General features: G+C 41.8%; 1 protein-coding gene across 2 annotated transcripts in view; it reads left to right on the top strand.

Moving 5' to 3' along the window:
• The window catches only part of ST8SIA6 (ST8 alpha-N-acetyl-neuraminide alpha-2,8-sialyltransferase 6), a 155,405-nt gene that overhangs the window by 122,527 nt on the left and 6,802 nt on the right, over positions 1 to 26,076 (top strand). For both annotated transcript variants that reach the window (XM_032624446.1, XM_032624447.1), the window contains exons 5-8: positions 12,108 to 12,252; positions 16,074 to 16,186; positions 18,593 to 18,685; positions 19,893 to 20,405. In XM_032624446.1, the coding sequence (XP_032480337.1) occupies positions 12,108 to 12,252; positions 16,074 to 16,186; positions 18,593 to 18,685; positions 19,893 to 20,361 (820 nt within the window). In that variant the 3' untranslated portion in view covers positions 20,362 to 20,405. The remainder of the gene's footprint in view (positions 1 to 12,107; positions 12,253 to 16,073; positions 16,187 to 18,592; positions 18,686 to 19,892; positions 20,406 to 26,076) is intronic.

The following is a 26,076-nucleotide window of genomic DNA, read 5'->3' on the forward strand; positions in this document are numbered from 1 at the left end:
GTAATCACATGTGAGTCTAGGCATTGCCGTGAGGGTGTGGCTTACATCTACCCTCAGTTGACTTGAAGTAAAGGCGATGACCCTTGACAGTGTGCGTGGGCCTCCTCCAATCAGCTGAGGTCCTTCAGGGCAAAAAGTGCAGTTTCCCAGAAAAGAAGAGATTCTGCTTCAAGACTGCAGCATCACCTCCTGCCGAGTTGCCATCCTGCCCGCCTGCCCTGCAGATTTTAGAGCTGCCAGCTCCCCTGATTGTGTGGGCCAATTCGCTAAAATAAATCTAGACAGGTAGACAGACAGACATCAGTATTGATAGACTCCTGGTTCTGTTTCTCTGGAGAGCCCTAACTGATAGAGCTGCTCTAATTATCTCTTAACTGTTACCTAGTTATTAACTGGTGTTCTGGTTATCTGTTGCTGCCTAATAAACTGCCCCAAAACCTGATGATTTGGGACTTCCCTGGCAGTCCAGTGGGTGAGACTCTGCGCTTCCACTGCAGGGGGCACGGGTTCGATCCCTGGTCAGGGAACTAAGATCCCACACACACGTCCAAAAAAAAAAAAACCAACTTGATGACATAGGCAGTGATTTCATATTCTCTCACAGTTCCACTGGCTGACTGGGCTGAACTGGGGGACTCTTCATCAGGGGCTTTCATATGGTTTGTAGTCCGGTAGGGGGCTGGACTGGACCTCCACGATGGCTCCCTCCCACGGCCGGCAGTTGACATTGGCTTTTGTAGGAGCTCAGGTCGGGCGGCCAGCTACAGCACCTGCAAGGGAGCCTCTGCGTGTGCCTCGTGTTTCTTACAGCATGGTGGCTGGATTCCCTGTCCAGAGGTTGAATGTTCCAAGAGACTCAAGCAGAAGCCCCAAGACTTTTATGACCCAGAATGCCACTTGTGCTGCATTGTCTCAGTCACAGGGGTCACAAAGTTCAGCCCAGATTCAAGGGAAGGAGCTTTAGATTTTACTTCTTGACGTGAGGAACACCTCGCGTGCGTGGGGAGAGAAGGAAGAGGTAGCGGGCATCTTTGGAGACCATCTCCAATACTGGGTCACTGCTGTATCCTCCCAACTGATGGCACCGGCTTATTCAGACACCCCCCCCCATCTGTCCTCCCCACTGAAGCCAGGGCACACACCCTAAAATCTCATTGTAACTCTGCCGTAACTAGACCTTCCCTGACTCGTCCTTTCCCACAGGAGGAAGCTGAGTTCTTCGCCCCGTCTTGCTTCTAAGACTTGTCGTGGTGCAGTTCTGCAGCGTTGCCCGCCTAGTACACCACCCACCAGGCCAGACAGAGTTCCTTTCAACATTTTGCGCGTCCCACGTTCTTCGTTCTCCCATCTTGCACGCTCCCTGTTCTCTGTTTCTCAGTGTCTTCCTCCCTCTCTTTCTCTTGCCTTACCTGGCTCCCTTTATTCACCTTTTGGTTCTCAGCTTAAACTTTGCTTCTTCTAGGGGCACTGAGTCCTGACGCCCCAGGTTCAAGTGGAACAGCTTGCCCTGGGCTCCCGTCCGCAGGGTCGGCCCAGATCTTGGTTTTGCATGAATATGGACTTGGACTCAGTTAGACTTGCTTTCACTTTGCTTTATTACTGAATCAGCAAAATGTAAACACCAGGTTAGGGGATTCAGGTGAGCGCATTGTCCCACTCAGAGCAGCCCCTAAAGTTCTTGTAGTTTATACAGCCCTTGGGCGGTGAGTAAGCTCACGCCACAAACTGTGGGCTCCCTACCTTACACTGACAGCGTGCCAATCTCAAAGGTTCACGCTGTTGTCACAAATGGAGGTTCCATTGGGCTACAGTCTCACCCTTCCAGGTTCCTTTTCTTACGCATCAGTGGTACGCGGCAGGCCTGGCTTGGCCTCTCCCAGCTCCTGACCCTCTGCTGCTCTCGTCACAGGACTGATGTCGCGATGCTGTGATTGTTTGCTATCATCTCTCTCCCACTAGATTACAAGCTCTTCGTGGGCATTTGCTGTTTTCTCTGTTATATCCCTGGTACTGAGAACAGTACTAAGAGCTTGATTTGCTGAATAAATATACACATGAATGAATGAAATCTTCAGTTTACCCTAAACACTGTTCCACGTCACTAAACTTGATTCCTGACTCTGTCCTCTTGGTATTGGCTGTTCATATCTGTCCTCTTTAGTGTCAGACCCTGCCATTGTCTTAGCAGTTCTGTTTTGGTTCCCAGCCCTAAGCAGTCTGTTGCCTGGGCAGAAATTTTGACCTTGGCCTTGACTCCGTGGACCCCAGTTCCCACCCCTCAGTGCTTTAACCTGTATCCAGCTGGGTTTGCCCCTGAGGAAGGGTTTGGATGCTGTTTCACTCTTTTTTGCATAGTTGTGGAAATTCAGCACAGTTTAAAAATATTTAATCACAGTTTACAAAACATCTTGAGCTGTATATTCCCATGAAGGTCATGGAATTTATCTACATGTCTTGTGACAGTGGCTGTGTGGGCTGTGTCGGTGGCTTTATTCCCTCTGTGTGTCTCTGTTATGGTTTATTTGTGTATAATGTGACATTTAGAGAGAGAATAAGGCACACAGACATTAAGACTTAGGTTCAAATCTCAGTCACCAGTTAACCAGCTGTGTGACCTCAGGCAAGTAGCTTAGCCTCTCTGTGTCTCAGTTTCCACATCTGAAAAATAAGAATAAAAAGTAGTGATGATAATAGTGTTCGCCTCATGGCACCTTGATGAGGATTTTATAAGTTATGTAAAGTGCTTCAAAGAATGTCTGGGACAGAAATAAGAGTCACAGATGTAGAAAACAATTTTATGGTTACCGGGGGGGATGGGGGAAGGGATAAATTGGGAGATTGGGATTGACATATACACGCTACTATACATAAAACAGATAAGCAACAATGACCTACAGTATAGAACAGGGAACTCAATAGTCTGTAATGGCCTATATGGGAAGAGATCTAAAAAAGAGGGGATACAGGTATATGTGTAACTGATTCACTTTGCTGTACACCTGAAACTAACACAACATTGTAAATCAATAAAACAATAGAAGCCCCCCCCCCCAAAAAAAAAGAACGTCTGGGACATAGTGGGCACCACGCACATATTTACTGTCATTTACGCAGGAATATTCTTGAGCCACAAACTCACGTTTTGCTTTTTATGTTCCTGTCTGGGCCTCTATCTTGTGGCTCATTCTGACCCCTTTTCTGCCGAATGTGCTGTCTGTGTGAACCCAGGTTTCTGCGTGATCACGTGAGCACATTGCTCTCTGGATCCTTATGGGTCTTGATGTTCTGGTTGTTGGCACGTGACCGTCTCTCACTTTCTGTCTTCCTCTCCTCTGCTTTCCCCGGATTTCACGTGTATGTGTCTGTCTCTTTTCTTTTCCTTCTTGGTCTCATGCTCTGTCCATGTCTTTCTCTTTTTCCCTTGGCTTTAGTTTCCTCTTTCTCATTAACCTGGCTCCCTCTCTTCTGCAATTTACCTGTCACAGGAAAACTGGAAATTGAAAAATATCGTCTGCATTGATTAAATAGCTTTCCATTCTTTTTCAGGAATTTAGAAGCGTAGGAATACGATATTTTCCTTGCTCTCCAGAGGGGGCATTACATTGTCCTTTGCTTATACAACCTTCTGAGGACAGACTTGCCTTGCAATTCAGTGACACTTAATACAAAAAAGACCCCCTATTGAACAGAGGTAAGCAACTGTTCATCACCTTAATTGTTTTGCCCGGAAGGCTTCTTCCAGGTTCTACTTCTGCGCTGCTCCAAGTTCCAGATGACAGCAGGAACAGAGTCTCTTTTATTCCTTGAGCCGTTCCCAGGGTCTAGCACGGTGCCTGAAACCCAGGGTGCTCTCGATGAATAGTTGTGAAATGAGTGAATTCCACTGGGGAATGTTGAGGGTTAAGGGGAGACCGACAAGAGCATCGGGCGATGGAGTCATGGTTCTATCTCCCGTCAGCCTTACTTTAATCTCTTCGCTTTGTTCCTTCATCTACTCAGTAGATCTCGGTAGGTCTCACATCTCCCCTACCCCACCCTTTGCACCCTCACATCACTTGCTTTCTGTGGGCCCTTTCAGTCTTTCTTTTTTTCTTTGCGGTACGCGGGCCTCTCACTGCTGTGGCCTCTCCCGCTGAGGAGCACAGGCTCCGGACGCGCAGGCTCAGCGGCCATGGCTCACGGGCCCAGCCGCTCCGCGGCACGTGGGATCCTCCCGGACCGGGGCACGAACCCGTGTCCCCTGCATCGGCAGGCGGACTCTGAGCCACTGCGCCACCAGGGAAGCCCTCAGTCTTTAACTAGGTGAACTCTAACAGCAGCTGGCTTTCCTCCCTCTGGTCTCCTTCCCTTACTGTCCAGTGACTTGCCCCAAACGTGGGTTTCTTCACTCACTGAACACATATTTATCCTGTGACCCCTATGTGCTGGGCATGTACTAACACCTTCTTGGAGCCTTCCCCTTGCCCCCAGGCTGGTTCAAGCGCCCTTCCTCTGTGCGCTTAGCACAGCCTCTTCTGATGTCTATCTGTATCGTGTTGAAATTATGTTGAAGTACCAGTCACATTTAGTGTCTGTCTCTCCTGACGTAAGTAAACTCCCAGAGGGCAGGGTCCATCCATGCTTTCCTCATATTTGCGTTTAAGAATTTATAAGTTTTAGTGCTCATGACCTTGAACTATGGCCATTTCTCAGTGGGTGTTGGGTAACTACGGGCTGAATCGTTCTATGCTTTGGTCCTGGTTCAGTATCTCAAAGTTACACAAATCTAATTCCTCCCAAGTCCGTACAGTATCTGAAGACAGCTGTTGAGTCCCTTCTTCTTCCATCTGGACAGTATTAGTTCCGGACAGGCCCTGGTTTCTCAAGGTGCCTTTGGAAGCAGAGTTTCTACACCAGACCCAAGCACAGTGAGTGTGGCTTGAGCATCAAAGAGTAGAAGGCATCTCTCCCCTCTCCTCCCAGGTCACTATTCTTTCATTATATTGTTCAGTTCACAGTGGGATTTTTTAGTGAGCCAGTGTTCACTGCTGAGTTATACCAAGTCAATTTAAAACCTGGGAATCTTACTCCTTAAATGGCTTATGTCCAGGGATGACTTATTCTCAACTTCCACCACCAAATTATTCTTCCTCTCCTCCCTTCCCCCGGCCCCTACACCACAGAGCTGCACACACAGGCCCACGTGCAAACACACGGACTCACACAGAGTCCAGTACGGTCTCTGGGGCGTGATGACTGTGTACGGAGGCTGGGCTGGGGTCTTGTACCTGACGTGACATCAACACCTACACGATAGAAAGGGCCCTTTGAGTCCATTGCACCCTCTTGTGTTTTGTAAGTGTGCTTTCAATTTTGAACTTGTAGATTCTATAAAAATCTTTTGGGTAGTGAGATAGGGTGGCTCAAACGAGGACATTTTACTCATTAAGGCCATAAACGGCACAAAGGCAGAGACAGCGCTTATTTTATTCACCAGCGTGTAGACGGCACAGTGCTCAGTGCCTGCCTACATGCTAAATAAATATGAATGAATGAATGAGTGGGTGAGCGCATACATGTGTGATACGTGACCGGCTTACCTTTTACAAGCCTGAGTTGTCCTCGGTTGGACGGTGAGTATCAATGGAACCTATTTTGTAGGATTATTGTATCGCCTGAGAGAATATATGTAAAATATTTAGCACAGCGAGAAGGCACTAAATATTTGATATTGTTATGATTGGTCCATCAATAAATTACATAATGTGGGGTAGGGACAGAAGAAGGGCAGAAAAGGGAGCGTCCACAGAAGAGAGGCGGTGGGTGTATTGCTTGGCCCAGGTATGTTGTGATTTTGGTGACAGAAGAGAAATGTGGCCGCGTTAGAAAACACAGGAGGGTAAAAGTAAGTCCTTTGAATTTGTGCAGGTGCTTAGGTTTTAAAACCCCTTTTCCTAGGACCCTCATTAGAACCTCAGGGAATGGACGCCAGAAACAAGGCAGCTCTTTAGTAATACTTGGAAAGTGCCTTTAGCCTCTGCCTCACCCTGACTGCCCCAGACTCATTAGGGAGTCTCCGGAGTTTGATAAACAGGAGAGAGGCCTGTGAGCCCTGGGCTGGGACACTTAGGTGGTTAGTATTCAGAGTGTCCTGTAGTGTCTTGTGCACTGCAAGCCTTAAGCCGTCCTTAACATTTCATGGAAATCCAGGAAGCATCCCGCTTAGAACTGAAGAAGAATTTTGACCTGGGACGTGAAATGAATCAGAAAGAAAAGAAACAAAACAAAAACAAAAAAGCAAAGATAAAAACCGAGGAAGCACTCAGCACCTAGGGTGGCAAAGAAAAACGAATTTCTACAGTGTGAACAAAAATCTCTCTCAAAAGTACTTCATTAGACCAACTGTGATGCAAAGATGACTTTGGACATCTTCAGATTCTGTCTTTATAGATCAGGGCTAAAAGTATTAAGCCAGATTCTCCCAGGACCAACCTACTTTTTTTTTAATAGATCTTTATTGGAGTATAATTGCTTCACAATACCGTGTTAGTTTCTGTTGTACAACAAAATGAATCAGCCATATGCAGACACATGTCCCCATATCCCCTCCCTCTTGAACCTCCCTCCCACCCTCCCTATCCCACCCCTCTAGGTGGTCACAAAGCACCGAGCCGATCTCCCTGTGCTATGCGGCTGCTTCCCACCAGCCAGGTATTTTACGTTCGGTAGTGTATATATGTCCATGCCACTCTTACTTCACTCTCTCCTGCTTCTTGAGAGTTAGGCACTTTTGAAAGAATGTGAACTCTTTCCGGTTCTGGAAATCAATGCAGTACAGAGAGTCCCCATTCATTTCTGGGGGGGTGGAAGGGACTAGATTTCCTTTTGGAACTGGATTGCATAGAGGAAGTTGCTGAAGGTGTGACACAGCAAGGGTTAGATCATCAGTAAACCAGGGGTTTCTTTTCCATTAAATCCTAGGACACATTGTCTGGACCACTTGACAACCTTGATCCCATCCATCGGGAATCGTGTAACCCTCCATGTAAAATAAGAGCCTTGAATGTCTCAGTTATATAGCGGGTTTGGAATATTCACATGTAAAATTTTTTGCAGCCTTTGAGATATGTCTGGACAAGCTGTCAATGGGGTGCTACCAGCATTATTTTGGGAACTGCTGTGTTGTTTGGTGCCATTATGGAAAGCATCCCAAAGGAAGAAGCTCAAATGACAGCATTACCCACCCAGGATACTCTAGTGTAAACTGCAAAGAAGTGAATGTCAAAAGACATAAGCTGGAGTCACGAACAACCTGGGCACCTTGGTTCTAACCCATACACTCTCTCAACTCCAGTTTTCTCATCTCTAAAACGGGAATGGGGGCCTCCCTGGTGGCGCAGTGGCTAAGAATCCACCTGCCAATGCAGGGGAAAACGAGTTCGAGCCCTGGTCCGGGAAGATCCCACATGCCGCGGAGCAACTGAGCCCGTGCGCCACAACTGCTGAGCCTGCGCTCTAGAGCACGCGAGCCACAACTGCTGAGCCCACACGCCACAACTACTGAAGCCTGTGCACCTAGAGCCCGTGCTCCGCAACAAGAGAAACCACCACGACGAGAAGCCCGCGCACCGCAATGTAGAGTAGCCCCCGCTCGCCACAACTAGAGAAAGCCCTCACACAGCACCAAAGACCCAACGCAGCCAAAAATAAATAAATAAGACGACTTACTACTTTAAAAAGTAAATAAGTAAAATGGGAAAAATTATGTTTTCTGTCTCCCTGGTTGTTGTGGGCATCCGATGTCATAATAGGTGTGAAAATGCTCTGGAGAATGTACAGTGCTTTACCAGGGTGAGGTCTGTGAATGCTGGCCTGGTTGGATATTTACTATGCATTGGAAAGGGTGAGCTTGTTGACTCCATCTACCGACTCAAATGCTAATCCTTCCTGAAACACCCTCACAGAAACCCCCCCAAAAATAGTTTTACCAGCTCTCTGGGCATTGACTTGGCTCAGTTGACAGGTGAAATTCACTATCACATCTAGTGAATACCAAGTGTCCTTCATTTCTTAATGTCTCTTGCTCTTTTTACACAAGAAGGGGAAAATGGCCATGCCCATCATTGTGAGCACGTCTAGTTGACTTTGGAGTCACCAAGGATTAGAACTGACTCTGTTTTTAGGGATGATGGGAAATGGAATGATAGAAATAAAATTCCATTTTGTTTTGTTTGTTCTAAGCATCTCAGCTCTATACTAACACTGGCTATTATGGGGATCTTTACTGCAGATGAACTGGGAAATGAAAAAGAGCATAAATTTATAATTCTGCCACTAACTATAAAGGCTTAAAATGTCCCATCAGTCAGTGACCCAACATAGGCTGCAGAAATGACATTTTGGGTAATTATTCCGATGTTTTTCCTGGGATATTATTAGGGGTGATTAGGTATTTAACATTGATTTTTGATAGTGATTTCTTTCAAAGTGCAGGGGGAATGGCTAAATCAATTCTGGTACATTCAGACAGTGTAACACTACTCTAGCAATAAAAAGGGATAAATTACTGACACACATGGCAACATATATGAATTGCAAAAACATTTATGCCAAGTGCAAGAAGCCTCACACAAAAGCGTATATACAATATGATTCTTTTTTTAAAAATTAATTAAATTTTAAAAAACATTTTTATTGGAGTATAGCTGATTTACAATGTTGCATTAATATGATTTATATTTATATAGATTTATGTATATGTTTATATAGATTCTGGAACAGGCAATACTAATGTTTGGTAAAAAATAATCACAAAAGTGGTTGCCTTGAGGTGGGGGTTGGCTGGAGGTGGACTGGGAAAGAATTTGAAGGACTTACCTAGTGGGGTTGGTAATATTCTGTATCTTGACAGGGGATTGGGTTACAGGGGTATATGCACTTCTCAAAACTCATGGAATGCACTTGGGGTTTTATTGTATGTAAATTCTACCCCAAAATACAAAATAATGATAAACATGCTGAAGTATTTAGGGGTGAGGTGTACTGATACCTGTCATTTATGTTGAATTGCAATAACTATAACAACAAAATTGGATTGATGCATTAATACACAGCAAGGCAAATAGAGTAAAAAATTACTTGTAGCGTCTAGCTGGTCATTATTCAAATGCTCTTGTCCAATTCTTTCAACTTTCCTGAGGGTTTGAAAATTTTATAATATAATCATTGAAAATAATTTCAGAAAAAAACAATTTTTAAAAAACATTTTGGGGGGCTTCCCTGGTGGCGCAGTGGTTGAGAGTCCGCCTGCCGATGCAGGGGACACGGGTTCGTGCCCCAGTCCGGGAAGATCCCACATGCCGCGGAGCGGCTGGGCCCGTGAGCCATGGCCGCTGAGCCTGCGCGTCCGGAGCCTGTGCTCCGCAACGGGAGAGGCCACAACAGTGAGAGGCCCGCGAACCCCAAAAAAAAAAAAAAAAAAAAACATTTTGGCCACGCTGCACAGCTTGCAGCATCTCAGTTCCCTGCCCAGGGACTGAAGCCAGGGCCACAGCAGTGAAAGCGCCGAATCAGACCCACTAGACCACCAGGGAACTCCCGGAAAAAAAAAATGTTTAAAAACCCGCCAAGGGTACTTTGCTTAGTGGTTTTTTTTTTTAATAATTGCACTTTTAAATTTGTATTTATTTATTTTTGGCTGCGTTGGGTCTTCGTTGCTCGCACGGGCTTTCTCTAGTTGCGGCGAGCGGGGGCTGCTCTTCGTTGCGGTGCGCGGGCTTCTCATTGCGGTGGCTTCTCTTGTTGAGGAGCACGGGCTCTAGGTGCACGGGCTTCAGTAGTTGTGGCGCGCGGGCTCAGTAGCTGTGGCTCGCGTGCTCTAGAGCGCAGGCTCAGTAGTTGTGGTGCACAGGCTTAGTTGCTCCGTGGCATGTGGCATCTTCCCGGACCAGGGCTTGAACCCGTGTCCCCTGCATTGGCAGCCAGATTCTAAACCCCTGCACCACCAGGGAAGCCCTGCTTAGTGGTTTTTTTGTGTGATGCAATATTCTTTCAAGCACCAAATATCCTTAGAGAAATTAAGTTACTTGTAAAAGGTAAATGAGAATCTACTCCATTGCCTTTCTCAACATGTTGCATAAAAGAGACATTTAAAATTATAAACACATAAGGATTTCTGAGTTTGCAATATGTCACATGAATTGTTATGAGATTAAATTTATAATTACAAATAGTATCATCTTTTTGACTACACATCATTTCATTTTCAATTTGTTCTTTTGTTGGTCTGGTCTCCATGAGCTGTTAGAAATGGTAGGTTCTGAAATGCAAAGAGAAATAATAAGCAGGTGATAGAATTCAAGTAAGAATGTACTATTTTAATAATATCAGCTAACGGATATGAACTAATTTGAAAATCTTGATTTTTAGGGTACAAATAATATCACAGCACTGGCTTTTCATACCCTGAGAATTACTGGCATTCACAAAGACTGGACTATAATTCAAAATGACTATGACAGACTAGAGCATTGAATTCTTTCAAAAGAACCAAATTCAGTAGGAACATGTATAAAAGTATAGCCTTCAGGACCAAAAACCAATAAAAAATAATATGCGATGGGAAAGGACCAGTTAGGAATTCAGGGTATCAGTACTGACCACAGTCAGCTCTGTCTGCTGAAAAGTCACTGTTCCTTGTGCTATGGTGGGATCCAACTTTAATATATATTTTTAAGTAAAATGGAGAAATTAGTAAAGGTTTAAAGATGAACAAGGTGACATTAATGAAAAAACTGGTCTTATGGAGAAACTCTGAGAGAAGAGGAAATTCTTTAAATGCTTCAAAATTGAAAAGGTTCAAGTTGTGCTTGATGATTACCACTTTCAATTACATGAAGTGTTTTTTATGGAGAGATTCTATGAAAAACTAACCAGGGAGGTGGATTTAAGTGAAGAGAGTTCAGTTGTGCAAATCAAAGAGTCTCTTGACTTCAAGATTGATTAAACTGTGGAATAATTATCAAGAGACGCTATGGAGTCTGCACCCCCGGAGAATTACATAAGCAAAATATAAATTCTGAGTGGTTCTGAATTCACCTGCCAGAGGTTGGGGGCAGATTCCAACAACCCCTGGCAGGACCTTTCTGGGTCTGCATTCTGACAATAAGGTTTCACTCCATAGGAATAGTCTGGAAATACAGTTCAGTGCTAAATTACATTTTTCTGGGCTTTCTGTAAAGAATGGCAACTTTAAATTCACGTCATTTAAAAATTCAGTCTCTTAAAGTACAGCAGTGTAGTTGTCGTTAGCAGTACTGTATTGCATACTTGAAATTTGCTAAGAGGGTAAATCTCAATTCTTACTATAAAAGGAAGAAGAAAAAGAAAAAAGATAACTGCGAGGTGATGGACATGTCGATTAGCTTGGTTATGGTGATGATTGCACAGGATGTATGCATATTCAACCATGAACATAAACAACTTGTATTTGTGAATTTTTTTTTTTTTTTTTTGCCCGCACCATGAGGCTTATGGGATCTTAGTTCCCCGACCAGGGATAGAACCCCAGATCCCCTGTTAGGAAGTGCAGAGTCCTAACCACTGGACTGCCAGGGAATTCCCCATACGTGTTTGTGAATTATACCTCAGTGAAGCTCAAAGAAAATCACTGTACTGAATGGTGCTTCTTTTCATTGAACTTGTCTCATAATAAATGATTACATATTGTTTTGGTGATGATTTGTGACACTGGTCTTAATTTAGTTTCTGTACTGTTTAATAAAATGATTAGAAGGTATTCTGTCATTTTCTCTGTTGTTACAACATTATCATGAGAAAGAAGTCTTTGTATTTAAACCATTATATAATCAGTATTTCCTGTGGGTGACTCGGTCCCTACCTGAGTGTAAGTACGTTAATGTTCTTTGCTATTTAGTCCTACCACAGCACTCTTGCACCATCCAGGGACGGTTAGAATGGAATGAGATAAAAATGTCATCTTTGCGAATGAGGTATCTTCTCTCTGAAAGTCAGTATGGCAAAATCCTCTTCTGCGTTTTCCATCGTCGTCTCTATTTTGGGTTTCGTAATCTTATTCCTTGACTCACTTTTATCCTCATCCTTTGCAGAGTGGAACTTGCTTCGTGTTGTGGTGCCATTCAAAACTTCATTGTTTCTCAAAATAACACTCCCGTCGGGACTAACGTGAGTTACGAGGTGGAAAGTAAAAGCGAAATCCAAATCAGAGAGAACATTTTTGATATGTTGCCAGTGGTGAGTGAGAATTTCTTGTGGTTTGTGTCAATATTTAAGGTGAATGTTGGCTCAGATTAAGATATAAGAATGGGGGCTTCCCTGGTGGCGCAGTGGTTGAGAGTCCGCCTGCCGATGCAGGGGACACGGGTTCGTGCCCCGGTCCGGGAAGATCCCACGTGCCGCCGAGCGGCTGGGACCATGAGCCATGGCCGCTGAGCCTGTGCATCCCGTGCCTGTGCTCCGCAATGGGAGAGGCCACGACAGTGAGAGGCCCGCGTACCGCAAAAAAAAAAGATATAAGAATGGAGCAGTTAATTCATTAAAATGCCACACTCTGTTGTGTTGTGTAAGATACGTATGGCAGTCCAAGGCAGTTTTGAATACTTGTGGCCCTGCGGGGAATGGTATTTATATCTTAAATGATAAGCTCTTCCAGCCCATGAGTCTTCATGACTCATCCTTGAATGAGATGAGGTACTTGGGCTTTCTGCATAGTAATTACCAGGGCTTGGGAAGATGCCCATTTTTCACCTGCAATAAGACTCCTCCAGTTGTCAGTTTCAGTGACTAAATCAATTTCTTCACAAAGAACTGTAGGTTTATGTGGCTAATCTTTGGGAAGTAAATACATAAGAATTTGCGGTCCGTAAACATAACCTCCACGAGACAGGGATTTTTATCTACTGTGTTCTTATGTATCCCAAGCTCCTAGGGCATTCCCCAGTGCACAGATGCATTCATTACATATTCGTTATTTAAACTAATGAGTAATGATACTGTATCATTACACTATAAATCCAAACTTGGGGGGAATTTTTCTCCTGAAAATATCCCACTGCTGATGAACTACACTCTCAGGCATCTTTTTTGTTTGTTTGTTTGCGGTATGTGGGCCTCTCACTGCTGTGGCCTCTCCCGCTGCGGAGCACAGGCTCCGGACACGCAGGCTCAGCAGCCATGGCTCATGGGCCCAGCCGCTCTGCAGCATGTGGGATCTTCCCGGACCAGGGCACGAACCCATGTCCCCTGCATCGGCAGGCGGACTCTCAACCACTGCGCCTCCAGGGAAGCCCTCAGGCATCTTTTTATAATTTGATGAAAAGCAATTAGGCCAAGTCAGTGGTCAAAACGGGATCGCTTTATATATGCTGTTTACCAACTGTAGAATATTCAGTTCTTACAATTATTTCCATTTTGCTGGACCTTTGACTCGTTTCAACTATTTTATTGTCATGTAAGTTGTTCCAATTTTTTTTTAATATTACAATTCAAAGGAAGTATAATTTTCTGGGAATGAGCGAAAAATCAATACACAATGTTAGAGAAAAAATACTGCACATTTTCCCAAAGGGAACGGGGACCAAAAAAATAACTCATACGGCATTCTGAAAATCCCCTCGTGATGCACTGAAATTGCCAATAGCTGAAAAGATAGCAACTGAAGATTATTTCTGTCCCTTATCAGGGAAGACCTTGGGGAGTTCCACAGAGAGCAACTCTTTCACCCTTGCCGTTGTTGCTAGTGTTGTCCTTGCCTTAGGCTGGTCAGAACAGAGGAACTGCAGGTATTTTTTTGCTTCTGATCTGGCACCTTGAAAAGAATAACTTAGCACAGGCTTGATAATTCTGGATGCAATTAGCAACAGCATCCATTTTCCAAGTTAATACTGACTTTTTAAAACTAGGGGGAGGAAATTCTGAAGTTAATACAGTAACAGCTGCAAAGCGAGGTCACTTTTCTGTGTTTCTTCATCATCCCCTTCCACAGACACAGCATCCGAGGTTGCTTCCCACACCCCAACCCTGCTTTGTTCTGTGGGGCACACAGCGAACAGATCACAATAGATGCTTTGGATGAAATGGTGTGAAGTCACTTACTCCAAAGGTTTGCTTAGTTACTTGCAACGAAGCTGGTTTTCAACCAGAGTTAGCAACAAGCAGGCAGTTAAGTGGCCCAGATTTGTGTTTTCTTAGGAGCCTTATTTTAAGGAACGTTGAAATTGTCATTTATTTGAACTCTTACTGAACATAAGATAGCAAAGCATATGGACTTTTTCCTCCCAGTTGACCAAGAAACCAGAGAAAAACGTTCATTATTTTGAGTGCTTAATTGGAGATACGTTCCCCTCAGTAATCTTTTCTGTTGTACCATAAAGAGCCTATTTGCATTCTGCCCTGTCTGTAAAATTCAGAATTTACTGTGGTATCGGTTAGTAAACATGGTCTGAAAATATCTTGCGCTAGAAGTTCAGTGATTCGAAGTAGCCCAGGGTCTGTGGGAACCATTCATTAAAGAGCCGGACACTCTGCTGGGGTCACATCTGTGCAGGGAAATAAGGCACATCCTTCAGTTAACCTTTCACCCCTTGAATGACAGACAGCACCTGTATAATGTGTCGTGGTTAAGACCAGGGACTCTGAACCAGACTGCCTGGGTTTGAATCCCAGCTCTGCTGCTTTCTAGCCCTTCCTTAAACTCATGCCTCCGTTTTCCCATCTGTAAAATGCTCGCACGGTTGTTGGATGGATTCCATGTGTTCACAAGTTACGACTCGGGAAAGTGCTTCTCGCACCAGCAGCACAACATGATTTTTCACTTTCATGGACAAACGCAGACATGCTGAGAGTTCTCGTCACTCGTTTGGCATCTCCCAATGCAGATTCAGGAGCACGCGGGAGTCAGGATGATTCAGGATCTGTTGGGCAGCTCAGAACCACACTGGTCCTGGGGCGTTGCCAGTGGGGCTGGTACACTGGGCAGGAGGGTTCCCTGATTCGTCGCAGTGTAAATATCCCCATCGTGGCGATTGTAATTTACCAGTGGTTTCACAGTCGGCTCACAAAATTCCTGAATATTTACCAGTTGGTGCCCATAAGCTGGTACAGCTGGGTTCCAACGTGGTGCTGGGGGTTGCACCCAGGTGGCCATTGGGCCAGTCGTCACCCATCAAAAAGCAGTGGTCCTCTAGGCGAGGTCTGCAGTAGAAGACAGGGGAAAGGAAAAGTAATAAACATGCTCTCTGCCCCTGAGGACCTACACTCACGTTCTGGAGACAAAGCAGGTGAGTCAGGACCTCATCATCGCGGAACTCTGAGCTGACACCCTTGCTGCTGGCTAAGGTCACATCCTTACTTCCGGAAAAGTGACCAGCAAAGGCAAAGTACACTATCAAATTGAAAAGTTATGTTTCAGACCGCGGAGGATTTGGTAAAAGTGGGAAGTCTTTTGAGATCGGCCAGTTGGGTCCTTGGAGGAAACAAAAATGATTCCGGCCTTAGAAATGAATTTGAAACAAATCAGCCCAGAGTTACTGGGCCTCCCTGAAGCACCGTGGCTAATCAACTACAGAGGTCGCAGGCATAAATCTGTCATCACTGAGCCTGAAGGTCTACCTACTTAAGCACAGAGAACTTTCACTAAATTATCTATTAATTTTATGGCCAAGAATAGAGAATTGAATGTTACTTTGGAATTGCTTTCTTTTCTGTTCTTGGCTGGAAATGGTCCTGTTAGTCCGAAAGGCCCATGTGGGATTTTCTCATCCTCAATTTATTTACTTAATTATGTGATGTAAAATACATTAAAGTACATTTTAAGAACAAGTGTATTATGTTTTGTATTATTACATTATGTTTGTCTATGATATGCTATATATTCCTCTCAAGAGAAATGAAACAGGTTTACAGGATTTTTTTATGATGTCATAAGTTGATTAACATGCTGTGGTATTGCTTCTTGTTCTTTTTCTTTCCTTAGCATGTGTAAAGATTAAGCTGATGATGTTTATGGTTCTAAAACTAAAGCTATTTTATGACAGTTTTTCCCTTTCTCCTGATAGACTCAGCCTTTTGTGGGGTACCCTTACAATCAGTGTGCGGTGGTTGGAAATGGGGGGATTCTGAATCAGTCTCTCTGTGGAGCTGAAATCGATAAATCCGACTTTGTTTTTAGGTAAGCTCTGTCGAATTGGTTTCTTTGACATCCAGGATCAGCTGGATATTTTAAATGAATAGGCTAAAGATACTCTGTGTAAATTTTGACCTTTGAACTCTGTCGCTTAAGCCTGCAATTTATCTAGTGTGTTTCCAAAAGTGTTAAATGGATCATGAGTTCCTCTGAATGTTGCTATGGTCACTTAACTTGCCAGAAACCCTGCATGAGATCATAGTCACTGCAGGACTTGTCAGAGCCTTCAGTATATTAAGGATACTTTTTTTTTTTTAAACAGAGAATTTCAAGAACACTTTGTTCTCAGGTAATACTTGTGAAAATGCTGACTTAGATATTGTATAGCCACACAACATGGATGTTTAGTTAGGTTTCTGGCCTGAAATTTTAAAAAAATGTGCAGCTTCTAAATTCTGATCTTTTACAATGTTTATATCTCAATACAAGCTAGCTTGCCAAAACAGAAACACAAGTAGTTTCTCTGTGTGTCTGAACTAATAACACAAGCCACAGAGCATCTCCACTTTCAGAATATGATGGAAAGAGGATTCATCCCTGTGAGGGTGGATTTCAATTGAAATGCACCTTTTTATAAAGTCAGTTGAAATCTGTTTCTTCCTATTTCAGGAGCACCAATTGCATACATCAGAGGAGATCCTTTGAGCTTTATTGATTTAATGCTGCCCATGAAAAAGAAACATGATTCTGAATCAGTAGCTCCCCCTCACTTTAATCTCATTTAGAATTTTATGCTGAAGATAATAACAGAACAACAGACCTGGCAGTCCAACCGTTATTGAATGTGTTCGTCATGGTGAATGTGAAAATGGCCAATACCTGCATGATTTAGCCATTTTGTTAAAGTACTCAGTATGGAAAAACCATAAGGAAGATGAATAATTCTTCTTGTAATAGACATTTTTATAGACTGAAAATTCCCAAAACATCTGGGGTGAATATTATGCCTAAACATCCATTTTACTTTATAGCAGATATAAGAAATACAAGTTTAGGTTTAACAAGCAGGGAAAAAACCCAAAAACCAAAAAACTCAACAGCTACTTGATTTATAACTAAAATAAATGCGTATATTTCTAGATTCTGCATTTGTTGATGCCAGCTATTTTTCTGAATATAGAGTTCCTTTTGAAGTTAGCCTTCCAAACTGAAAGGTCAAATTGGGGCTGTACATGGTTGGTGTCATTAAAATTTATTTAATTTTTAAGCCTATGTCTATTTTGGTTGTACATGTTTCATAGTTTATAAAACCATCTGGAAGCTGATTATCTTTTTTTTTTTTTTTTTCATTTCAGAAGATTGGGAGCTGTCAGTTAAGTGTGTAAGGAGCAAAAATAGGGGCTGAGTGGCTTTACTGTACTGTGTATATACAATACCCAATATTTCCCCTAGGGGTCTCCAATGATACCATATTGGAAATCATCTTTGAGTCTTCAAAAGAATATGAGACTGTTCTAGAAAGTAGATATGTTACAGGAAGCCCACTAATGAAGACATTTCTGTGGCCTCTTATCTAAATTAATATTTATTTTTCCCAAGGTGCCATATTTGTTTTCTGATGTATCTTTTTTTATCAGTGAGAGAAGTACATGTTTCATTTATCCATATATTTCATAGAGCATGGAGTAGAATATTTCAACCTCATCTTACAGAACACATCAAGTTTAAACAACAGCCTTCCTCAGAGATGCTCCCTTTGTATGTATAGCTTTAAAGAAATGGTCTACTTGAAATTCTGAAATGATACTTTCTCTTTTCTGTGTGACAAGGATATACTTACTCAAAATTACAATTCTTAATTTGTTTTCCAATTTAAAAACAAAATAGTACTCAAAAGAGGATGAGAACATCAATATGAAAACATCATTATAAGAACATTAAGGCTTTATTTATTAACAGCTTAATTTGGTGGAAAAACAGTCCATATGGGAATCAGGAAATTTTGATTTTTTTAATATAGTCTTTGCTTCTGGCAGACACTATAACCTTAGTCGCAGGGCCTCAATTTTTTAAAATCTGTAAATTGGTGATATACCTCTGTGGGAATCTAATTAATATAAATAATAATTTTAATAAAAGGATCATGAACTCTTCAAAAGCTAGGCAAGGTGTAATTGTCATTTCTAGTTTTGTTACTTATAAAGGTCTTACGTAATACTGAAAGCATTTATCAAATTCATTTATTTTATCCAATGTTGAAATGCCAGCTAAGAGTTCAGCGCTTATTAAATGTTTTTCGATGGAAATCAGATGAATTCTGAGGATCATCTTAACGACAATACTTTTCTCCAATAAAATGAGAATGAGCCCACGTATATGTGTGGATGTATGTGGATGTACTTTTTTTTTCACAAGTTATATTTTGAGAATAGTTTTCCTTCCCAATTTCAGGTGTAACCTCCCCCCAACCACAGGAAATGTTACCAATGATGTCGGCACTAAAACCAACCTGGTGACTCTAAATCCCAGTATTATAAGACTAAGGTAAGTACCTCAAATTACATAACTGTTCAAGAGCATTTTTCTCATGATTTAACCCGTTTCTTAGTCTGAACACTAATCTTGTTGCTGAGACTGATTTCTAATACAGCTGGAATGGCTTTTTAGGAAAATATATAAGAATATATTGGTAATTTAGGTTATGGCTCATAAGAGGTATGTCCAGTTGTACTTCTAATGTCATAAGCTGAATGTTGCTAATCCAATGAGAACTTTTTAATAGTGAAGTTCCTTTTTTAGATTTCCTTTCAGAATTTTAGTGTTACTCTTGTCTCGATAGCGCTTTCTTGAAAAAACTTAGTCTATTTAGAAGCTTCAGAGAGTAACCCTTAGGAGAACCTGGCAAAATCACAAGTTTTCATTTTGGGCAGTTTATTACTAAAAAATAATTTGTGTATTTTATTTTCCACAATGTAACTACTACAAAATGTTGGCTGTTTAATAAAAATCCTGTATAGAGTTTTATTCAACTATTCTCATCCGAAGTGACTAATAATTGTTATTAGTAGAACACACCCCTCAAATAGTTCTAGTATGGCTTAAGAGAATATAAAATATTGTACCTGTCTCCCCAAGGCTTATTTTCTAAACACACGCAGTCATGCACAGCAGTATATTTACTGAGGTATTATTTAAATTAAACACATAGAGCTATCACAATCCATGGAGGAAATTTAAGATGTGTGCGTGTGTGTGTGTGTGTGTGTGTTTATGCATGCATATAGATATTTTAGACTTTCTAAAGGAAACTGTTATTTTATAATAACATGTATGTACAGCTCAGTGAATTTTTTTAATGTACAGATATTTTAAGAGTGTGTTACGTTTGAGAAAACATTTCAGCATTATACATTTGGAAGGTAATTCATCATTAAAAAGCAACCTTAGGAAAAAAGCACTGAGTTGGAAGATAAAATAATATAAAAAATATATGTCCAGTAAGGGTATTGCCCCATAAGAAGGTAGGAATGAGAGCCTAGATATGCCAAGAAAGAGAAATGAAGACCCCACCCCTGATATTTACAAGATGCTTACTTAACATGAGTTTTTTCTGAGTCTGCAGTTTGTCTCTTTTATATACAGTGATAGAAATGGTTCTATTTTTTGGCCAGTGGTGAATTCAGCCTCATGTTACCAAAACTGCTCCTTTGGTGATTACTGTTAAAATCATGATGTTTTAAAAATTTGGCAGATATGGGAACTTAAAGGAAAAGAAAGCAATATTTCTGGAGGACGTTGCAACCTATGGAGATGCATTCGTCCTTCTGCCAGCATTTTCCTTCAGGGCCAACACTGCGGCCTCTTTTAAGGTGTACTACACACTGAAGGAATCTAAAGCAAGACAAAGAGTTTTATTTTTCCATCCCAAGTACCTGAAAAACCTTGCCCTCTTCTGGAGGACTAAAGGTGTGACCGAGTATCGCCTGTCCTCCGGCTTGATGATCACAAGTGTGGCAGTGGAACTGTGCGAGAACGTGAAACTCTATGGATTCTGGCCCTTCTCTAAAACTGGAGAGAACACACCTGTCAGCCATCACTACTACGACAACAGGTTACCTAAGCGCGGTTTCCATGAGATGCCCAAGGAGTATAGACAAATTCTCCAGCTTCACGTGAAAGGAGTCCTCAGATTACAATTTAGCAGATGTAAAATAGCCTAAACCAGATGTCTTTAAACGGGAATCGTGTTCACACAGTGCAGTAGGTGAGTGTCAGTGTTCCAAACACCGAAAGAGGGGGTTGTAGGGTGTCGTAGGAAGAGTCCCGGAATTTGGTTGGATCAAAGCTCTGGCACTAGGTTTGCAATCTCAGCAACTCATTTCATTGTTCTGATCTTCAGTCCTCTTCCTGTAAAATGGGGACCATGATCTCTAACTCGAATCTGATAATCTGTGAAAACTTTCCGCAAGTATTTAGCATGAGGTAGGGACTCCATAAATATCTCCTTGCTGATATTTTTAACAGCCGTTTTCACCTTCACCAGACATAATAAAAAGGCAGGCTGTCTTGAAGACTCTTTCTGAAGAGAACAGCTGAACTGCCAGTATCCACTGGAATTCTTTCTCTGGCAGGACCCTCTATTATCCGTAATATCGTTCCCACCTTTCTTCCTGTCTTAAAGAGGGCATATAAGAAAACTATGTAATTAAACAAGAAACCCGTGGTTATGCAGGAATGAACGCCTTACACCTCTAATTACATTCACTTGTGTCTTGAGCTGTGCTGGTGTCGTGGTTGGATTTAGGCCAATCCTTTTCCTCCTTTATCTACATTTAAAAATCACTCTTTAATATATGTATTAACTTCCTGTCTCACTCTTAAGCCTTTTCCTCTCCCACCGACAGGATTTACTTCAAGGGCAGGAATAGTTGCAATTCTACTTACCTGTTGTCTTGTCTGTGGCGGTCACTCATACAATTTACTTTGCTAAGGTTGTTGAACGGCTGCTTCATGCTAGACCCTTTCCCAGGCTCTGCGAGAGAGATATAAAAATGACTAAGTCCTGGGGACTTCCCTGGCGGTCCAGTGGTTAAGACTCCGCGCTGCCACTGCAGTGGGCCACGGGTTCGATCCCTGCTCGGGGACCTAAGATCCCACAAACCGTGCGGCGCAGACAAAAGGAAAAAAATAAAAGACTAACTCATGCAGGAATAAACAGATGTGCGTGCTGTGAACAATGAAAGGGTGTGCTCAGTATTCTCACAAAAGCTATGGGGAACAGAGGCAGGAATCATTCAGTCGATTTCAGTGGAGTCTGTTTCAGAGAAGAGCTGGTTTCTGAATTAAGCCTAGAAAGGGAGTAAGGCTTTACCAAATGAAGAAGATTCTAGGTAGAGGGAATATGATGGGGAGAAGGCTGTCCCCTTGATTCTTTTTTTTGGCTGTGTTGGGTCTTCATTGCTGTGCACGGGCTTTCTCTAGGTGCGGCGAGCGGGGGCTGCTCTTCGTTGCGGTGCGTGGGCTTGTCATTGCGGTGCTTCTCGTTGCGGAGCGTGGGCTCCAGGCTTGAGGGCTTCAGTAGTTGTAGCACGCGGGCTCAGTAGTTGTGGCTCGCGGGCTCTAGAGCGCAGTCTCGGTAGTTGTGGCGCACGGGCTTAGTTGCTCCGCGGCATGTGGGATCTTCTCGGACCAGGGCTTGAACCCGTGTCCCCTGCGTTGGCAGGCGGATTCTTAACTACTGCGCCGCCAGGGAAGCCCTGTCCACTTGATTCTGATTCATGAAAACGAAGCTGTTTGAAGGTAAATCACGGTCTTTGCCCCACAATCTGCCCTGTGAGGGTAGGATATAGCACCTGGCGGTGGTAGCTTAGGCCCACATCTGTGAAATGGGAATAATACCAAGCTGGTTGATTTCATAGGAAAGTTGTAAGAACTAAAGCACAGAGAAACTTGATTCTCATGAGGAAAAGTGTACATTTACATGAGAAATAAGACATCAATATAAAATAAAGCTTAAGGAGACATTGACCGTTAGCATTTCGCAAAACTCCCTTACATCCTGATGATACATGTTAATACAGGTCATCAGTGCATCCATTGCATAAGGTATTTGACTTGAATAGGTAATCACGTGCACACTTTCGTGCTCGACTTTGTACCAGCACGAGAAGAGCAGAAATAGGAACAGAGCAGACTGAGCATGACAAATGAATTACAAATGTAATTCTGAATTCTTACCTTAGCCAGATTGTTGTTTTATTCAGGGTTCGCTTGTAGGAGCACTTTGCTGTAGGTTGCTTATTTTGATAAAGTACATCTTTGATTCGATTGTAGTTGCCATTTGCGATGCCATTCTTAATTTACATTTTCAGTTGTTCTTCTTTAGCAAATGAAACCTATTACTGCCATAAATTGATTTCAGAATTCATATGTGGATATTTTCTGAAAGGAACGTGCTTTTAGTTACATAAAGTCTAATTCATTTTTCTTTCTTTCTGTAGTGACGGATAAATGACTGTTTTCTACTGCTTCTAATGGGTTTAATTAATTTCTGAAAATCTGCTATCAGGATTGGTAATGTTTCTATCATGTTACTAGCAATGATTATGAAGAATAGATCGGAACCCTCTAATATTTTATAGTTTAGTAGAACGTTTCCCTCAAGATGTTTTCTGCTGGGTAGAGACATAAACTTTGCTTTTTGATGACATGGGAAATACATGATTGATGAGTATAAATAATAGAATATAGTGAACTACATCATTAGATATACAATATGGAGACTTTATAAGTTATTTAATAAAAATTACATATGATTAGGACATTTAGAGCCTACTTAAGTTTTTCCCATATAACTTCCCATTTTAACCTTGGATATTTTGTCTAGAGTATCAAAACATCAGTAAAATTTTCAGTGTCACTGATAAGGATTTCGGAAATATTCAGAATGGTGGGAGAGTAAGGAACATTGTCCTGATGATGCCCATGTTCCGGTCAAATGTCAGTAGAAAAACTTTTAAGTTGTGGAGAACATTGGTAGATCTTTTCCCATGGACACAACCAAAGTTGCTTTCTTGTTTAACATTTGTATTAATGTTTGTGTTGCCAGCCTCAAAGCATGTTGACGTTTATACAGCCGTCCCAGCTAGGTTCACATTAACCAAAAAGCCTAGGTCACAGGGAACACGTGCGCTCTTGCTGTCTCTTTCCTGAGTTGAAATCACAAGAGCTTGCAGTTACCTGCCATTGCGTGAAACTCTCCTTCACCATCTGTAGTGTCCTCAGGGTTTCTTTATTGTGGAGAAATAAAAGGAGTGGGAGGATGGAGTTCATGTGACATTATCAAAATTCATGTTCTATTATATTTTAGAAAGTAAGAAAAAAATTCTGTTTGGAACAGAAGAACGTTATCGGTGCATCATAATGGAACACGTGGAAGGTCGTCCTCCAGCAGAGAGGAAATGTTATAATGTAACCTATCAGCTATGTGAATTGGAAATAGTAAGTCACAGTTCTTTAGGTCCAAACAAAAAGAGAAACTCTGAACTCCATCCTGTAGATTTAGAGATTAACCAAGTCTAAGCATGACACTCATGAAATCCCGGGGTGTAATGAGCACCGGTTAAATCTTGTTACATGGATGGATTTGATCTTCTGCTCTTTAACTTCAAGTACATCTATAGGCATGGAAAACGGAATGTTTGCGTACTGGTGCTAGCCAGTACTAAACTCTTAGTTACTACTCCAGCTCGTAATACCACCCACCACCAGTTTCTAAGGGAAATACTGGCTTGCTTGATTCCATTTTCTACTTGTTGTTTAGAATCAATGGGGCAATGTAAGTGAATAACAAGAGTGCAAAATAGTTTCTATTGAAATCCAAGGGTAAGGCAGAAATCGTTATTTAAGCATATAATAATGCTGTATGGCCCCGGGAGGGGCTCCATGAATAATTGCATGGAGTTAAGTTTTATACACTGTAATAGTCCTTGAAGTCTCTGGTGCTTTTTCCTCCTAACGAAAGGCAAATGCAAATAGATCATGACTTTCACGAAGGAAGATTTCCTTCTGCTTGTAAATTCCAACCCAGGGAATATGTGGGCACTCAGCCAGGTAATCAGCCAAGGACATTGTTTTGAGGACTTACTATGTATAGAATACTGAAGTAAGCCATAAATCAGACCCGTTTGGGACAAGATTTTTCCTTGCTTGCAAAAAATGTACCAGTTAAATACTGTATCATGTCAAGCACCCTCAATCATTCCATGAATTTCCAAAAGCTTTGGGAACATTGGAAAGCTTTGTGGATAACAGGTCTGCTCACATTCTAAACAGCTAAGTATGATGCAATATGTAGTATAGTTATGACACTAAAAGCATTTTATGTATGTAACATGACACGGAAACACGTTGTTTTGCTACTAAACATGGAAGGAATTGCAGGAATCCACAGGAAGTATCTGAAGCACTTGACCTAATAAGACTATTTCTTTCTTTATTCTTGTTTTTTAAAAATCCCTTTAGAGCCCCTGGGTGAGTTCAAGGTTTCCTGCTTGCATGTGGCTTCAGAAGGCTGAATCCATAGTGAGCAGTCACCATTGCCCTCCTGAAGATGGATGGCCAGGGATATTTTTCTTGCCCATCTCATCTGGGTCATCACCCTTCCAAGAGCATTCTTCTTTTTACCAAAAAGAAGTGTGGTATATGATAGAGATGCATCACTTCATTTTCTATAATGGAGAAAAGATCAACTCTCTAGCAGATGGTGTTGCAACACTGGCTCATAATAGAGAAAAAACCAAATTCTTACATTGCACCATAGAACAAGTTGGACTCCAGGTAGATTAAAGAGGGATTAAAAGATGACTGCAAAGCTAATAGAACAAAATGCAGGTAAGCGGTTGTACCCCTTAAACATAACCCCCAAATAATGTCTTAATCAGGTTGAGAAATGATGGCTATGGCTACATTAAAATGAAGAATTTTCTAGTCAGTGAACAACACCTTAAAGCTAATAGAGAGTAACAGACTAGAATAGCTTTTAGCAAAGCATAAAATTCATGACATTACTATAGAAACATTCCCGGGAACTACAGATCAACAAATGAAAGACAGGAAACTCAATATAAAAATGAGCTAAGAATGTGATCTACAAAGAGAAAAGCTGAGTAGCTAATAAGAATAGAAAGTGATGCTCAAACTTACTAATAGCTGAGAAATGAAAATTAAAATGAGATATATTGCTAAGAATTCATAAGATTGTTAATTCCAAATGCCAGTAGAAGTATAAACTGATTCAGCCATTTTGGAAAGCAGTCTTGAAGTACTGAGTTAGTAATATTAATTATTTGGCCTATGGCCCAGCAATCCCACCTTCATACCTATGTCTCAGAGAACTTTCTTTGTAGGTCCACAAGGAGACAAGATTTAAGATATTTATTTCATTATTGTTTGCGGTAGCAAGAAGTTGGTTACACAGGTACCCATCTCTAAGGGAGTCAATGAGGTAACTTCGATAAACACATAGTATGGAATATATCAGTTAGAAGCAACTTATTGCACGTGTATAGAGCTAGGATAAGTCCTTAAAATACAGCAGAAAGAGGAAAATAAGAGCTATAGCACAATGCCATTGAAATATACGTTAAAGCATATATATATACATATACACATGCATACATGTGTACATACATATTAAAAGGCATATATTAAATACTAGAAGAGTGCCAATTTAGGAGGGCATAATGAGAGTGGGTTTAGAGATAAAGGAATAAGTAAAGGGATAAAATGAATAAATAATTCAAGAAAAGGAGACTCACTCCTGTTGTTTGTGTGTCAATAGTTTATTCCCCTATTTACTGAGTAGAAATCTATTATATGGATGTACCATGATTGGTTTATCCATTCACCCATTGAGATACATTTTAGTTGTCTCC

Source organism: Phocoena sinus, chromosome 2, assembly GCF_008692025.1.
Source record: "Phocoena sinus isolate mPhoSin1 chromosome 2, mPhoSin1.pri, whole genome shotgun sequence".
NCBI classification, from domain to species: domain Eukaryota; kingdom Metazoa; phylum Chordata; class Mammalia; order Artiodactyla; family Phocoenidae; genus Phocoena; species Phocoena sinus.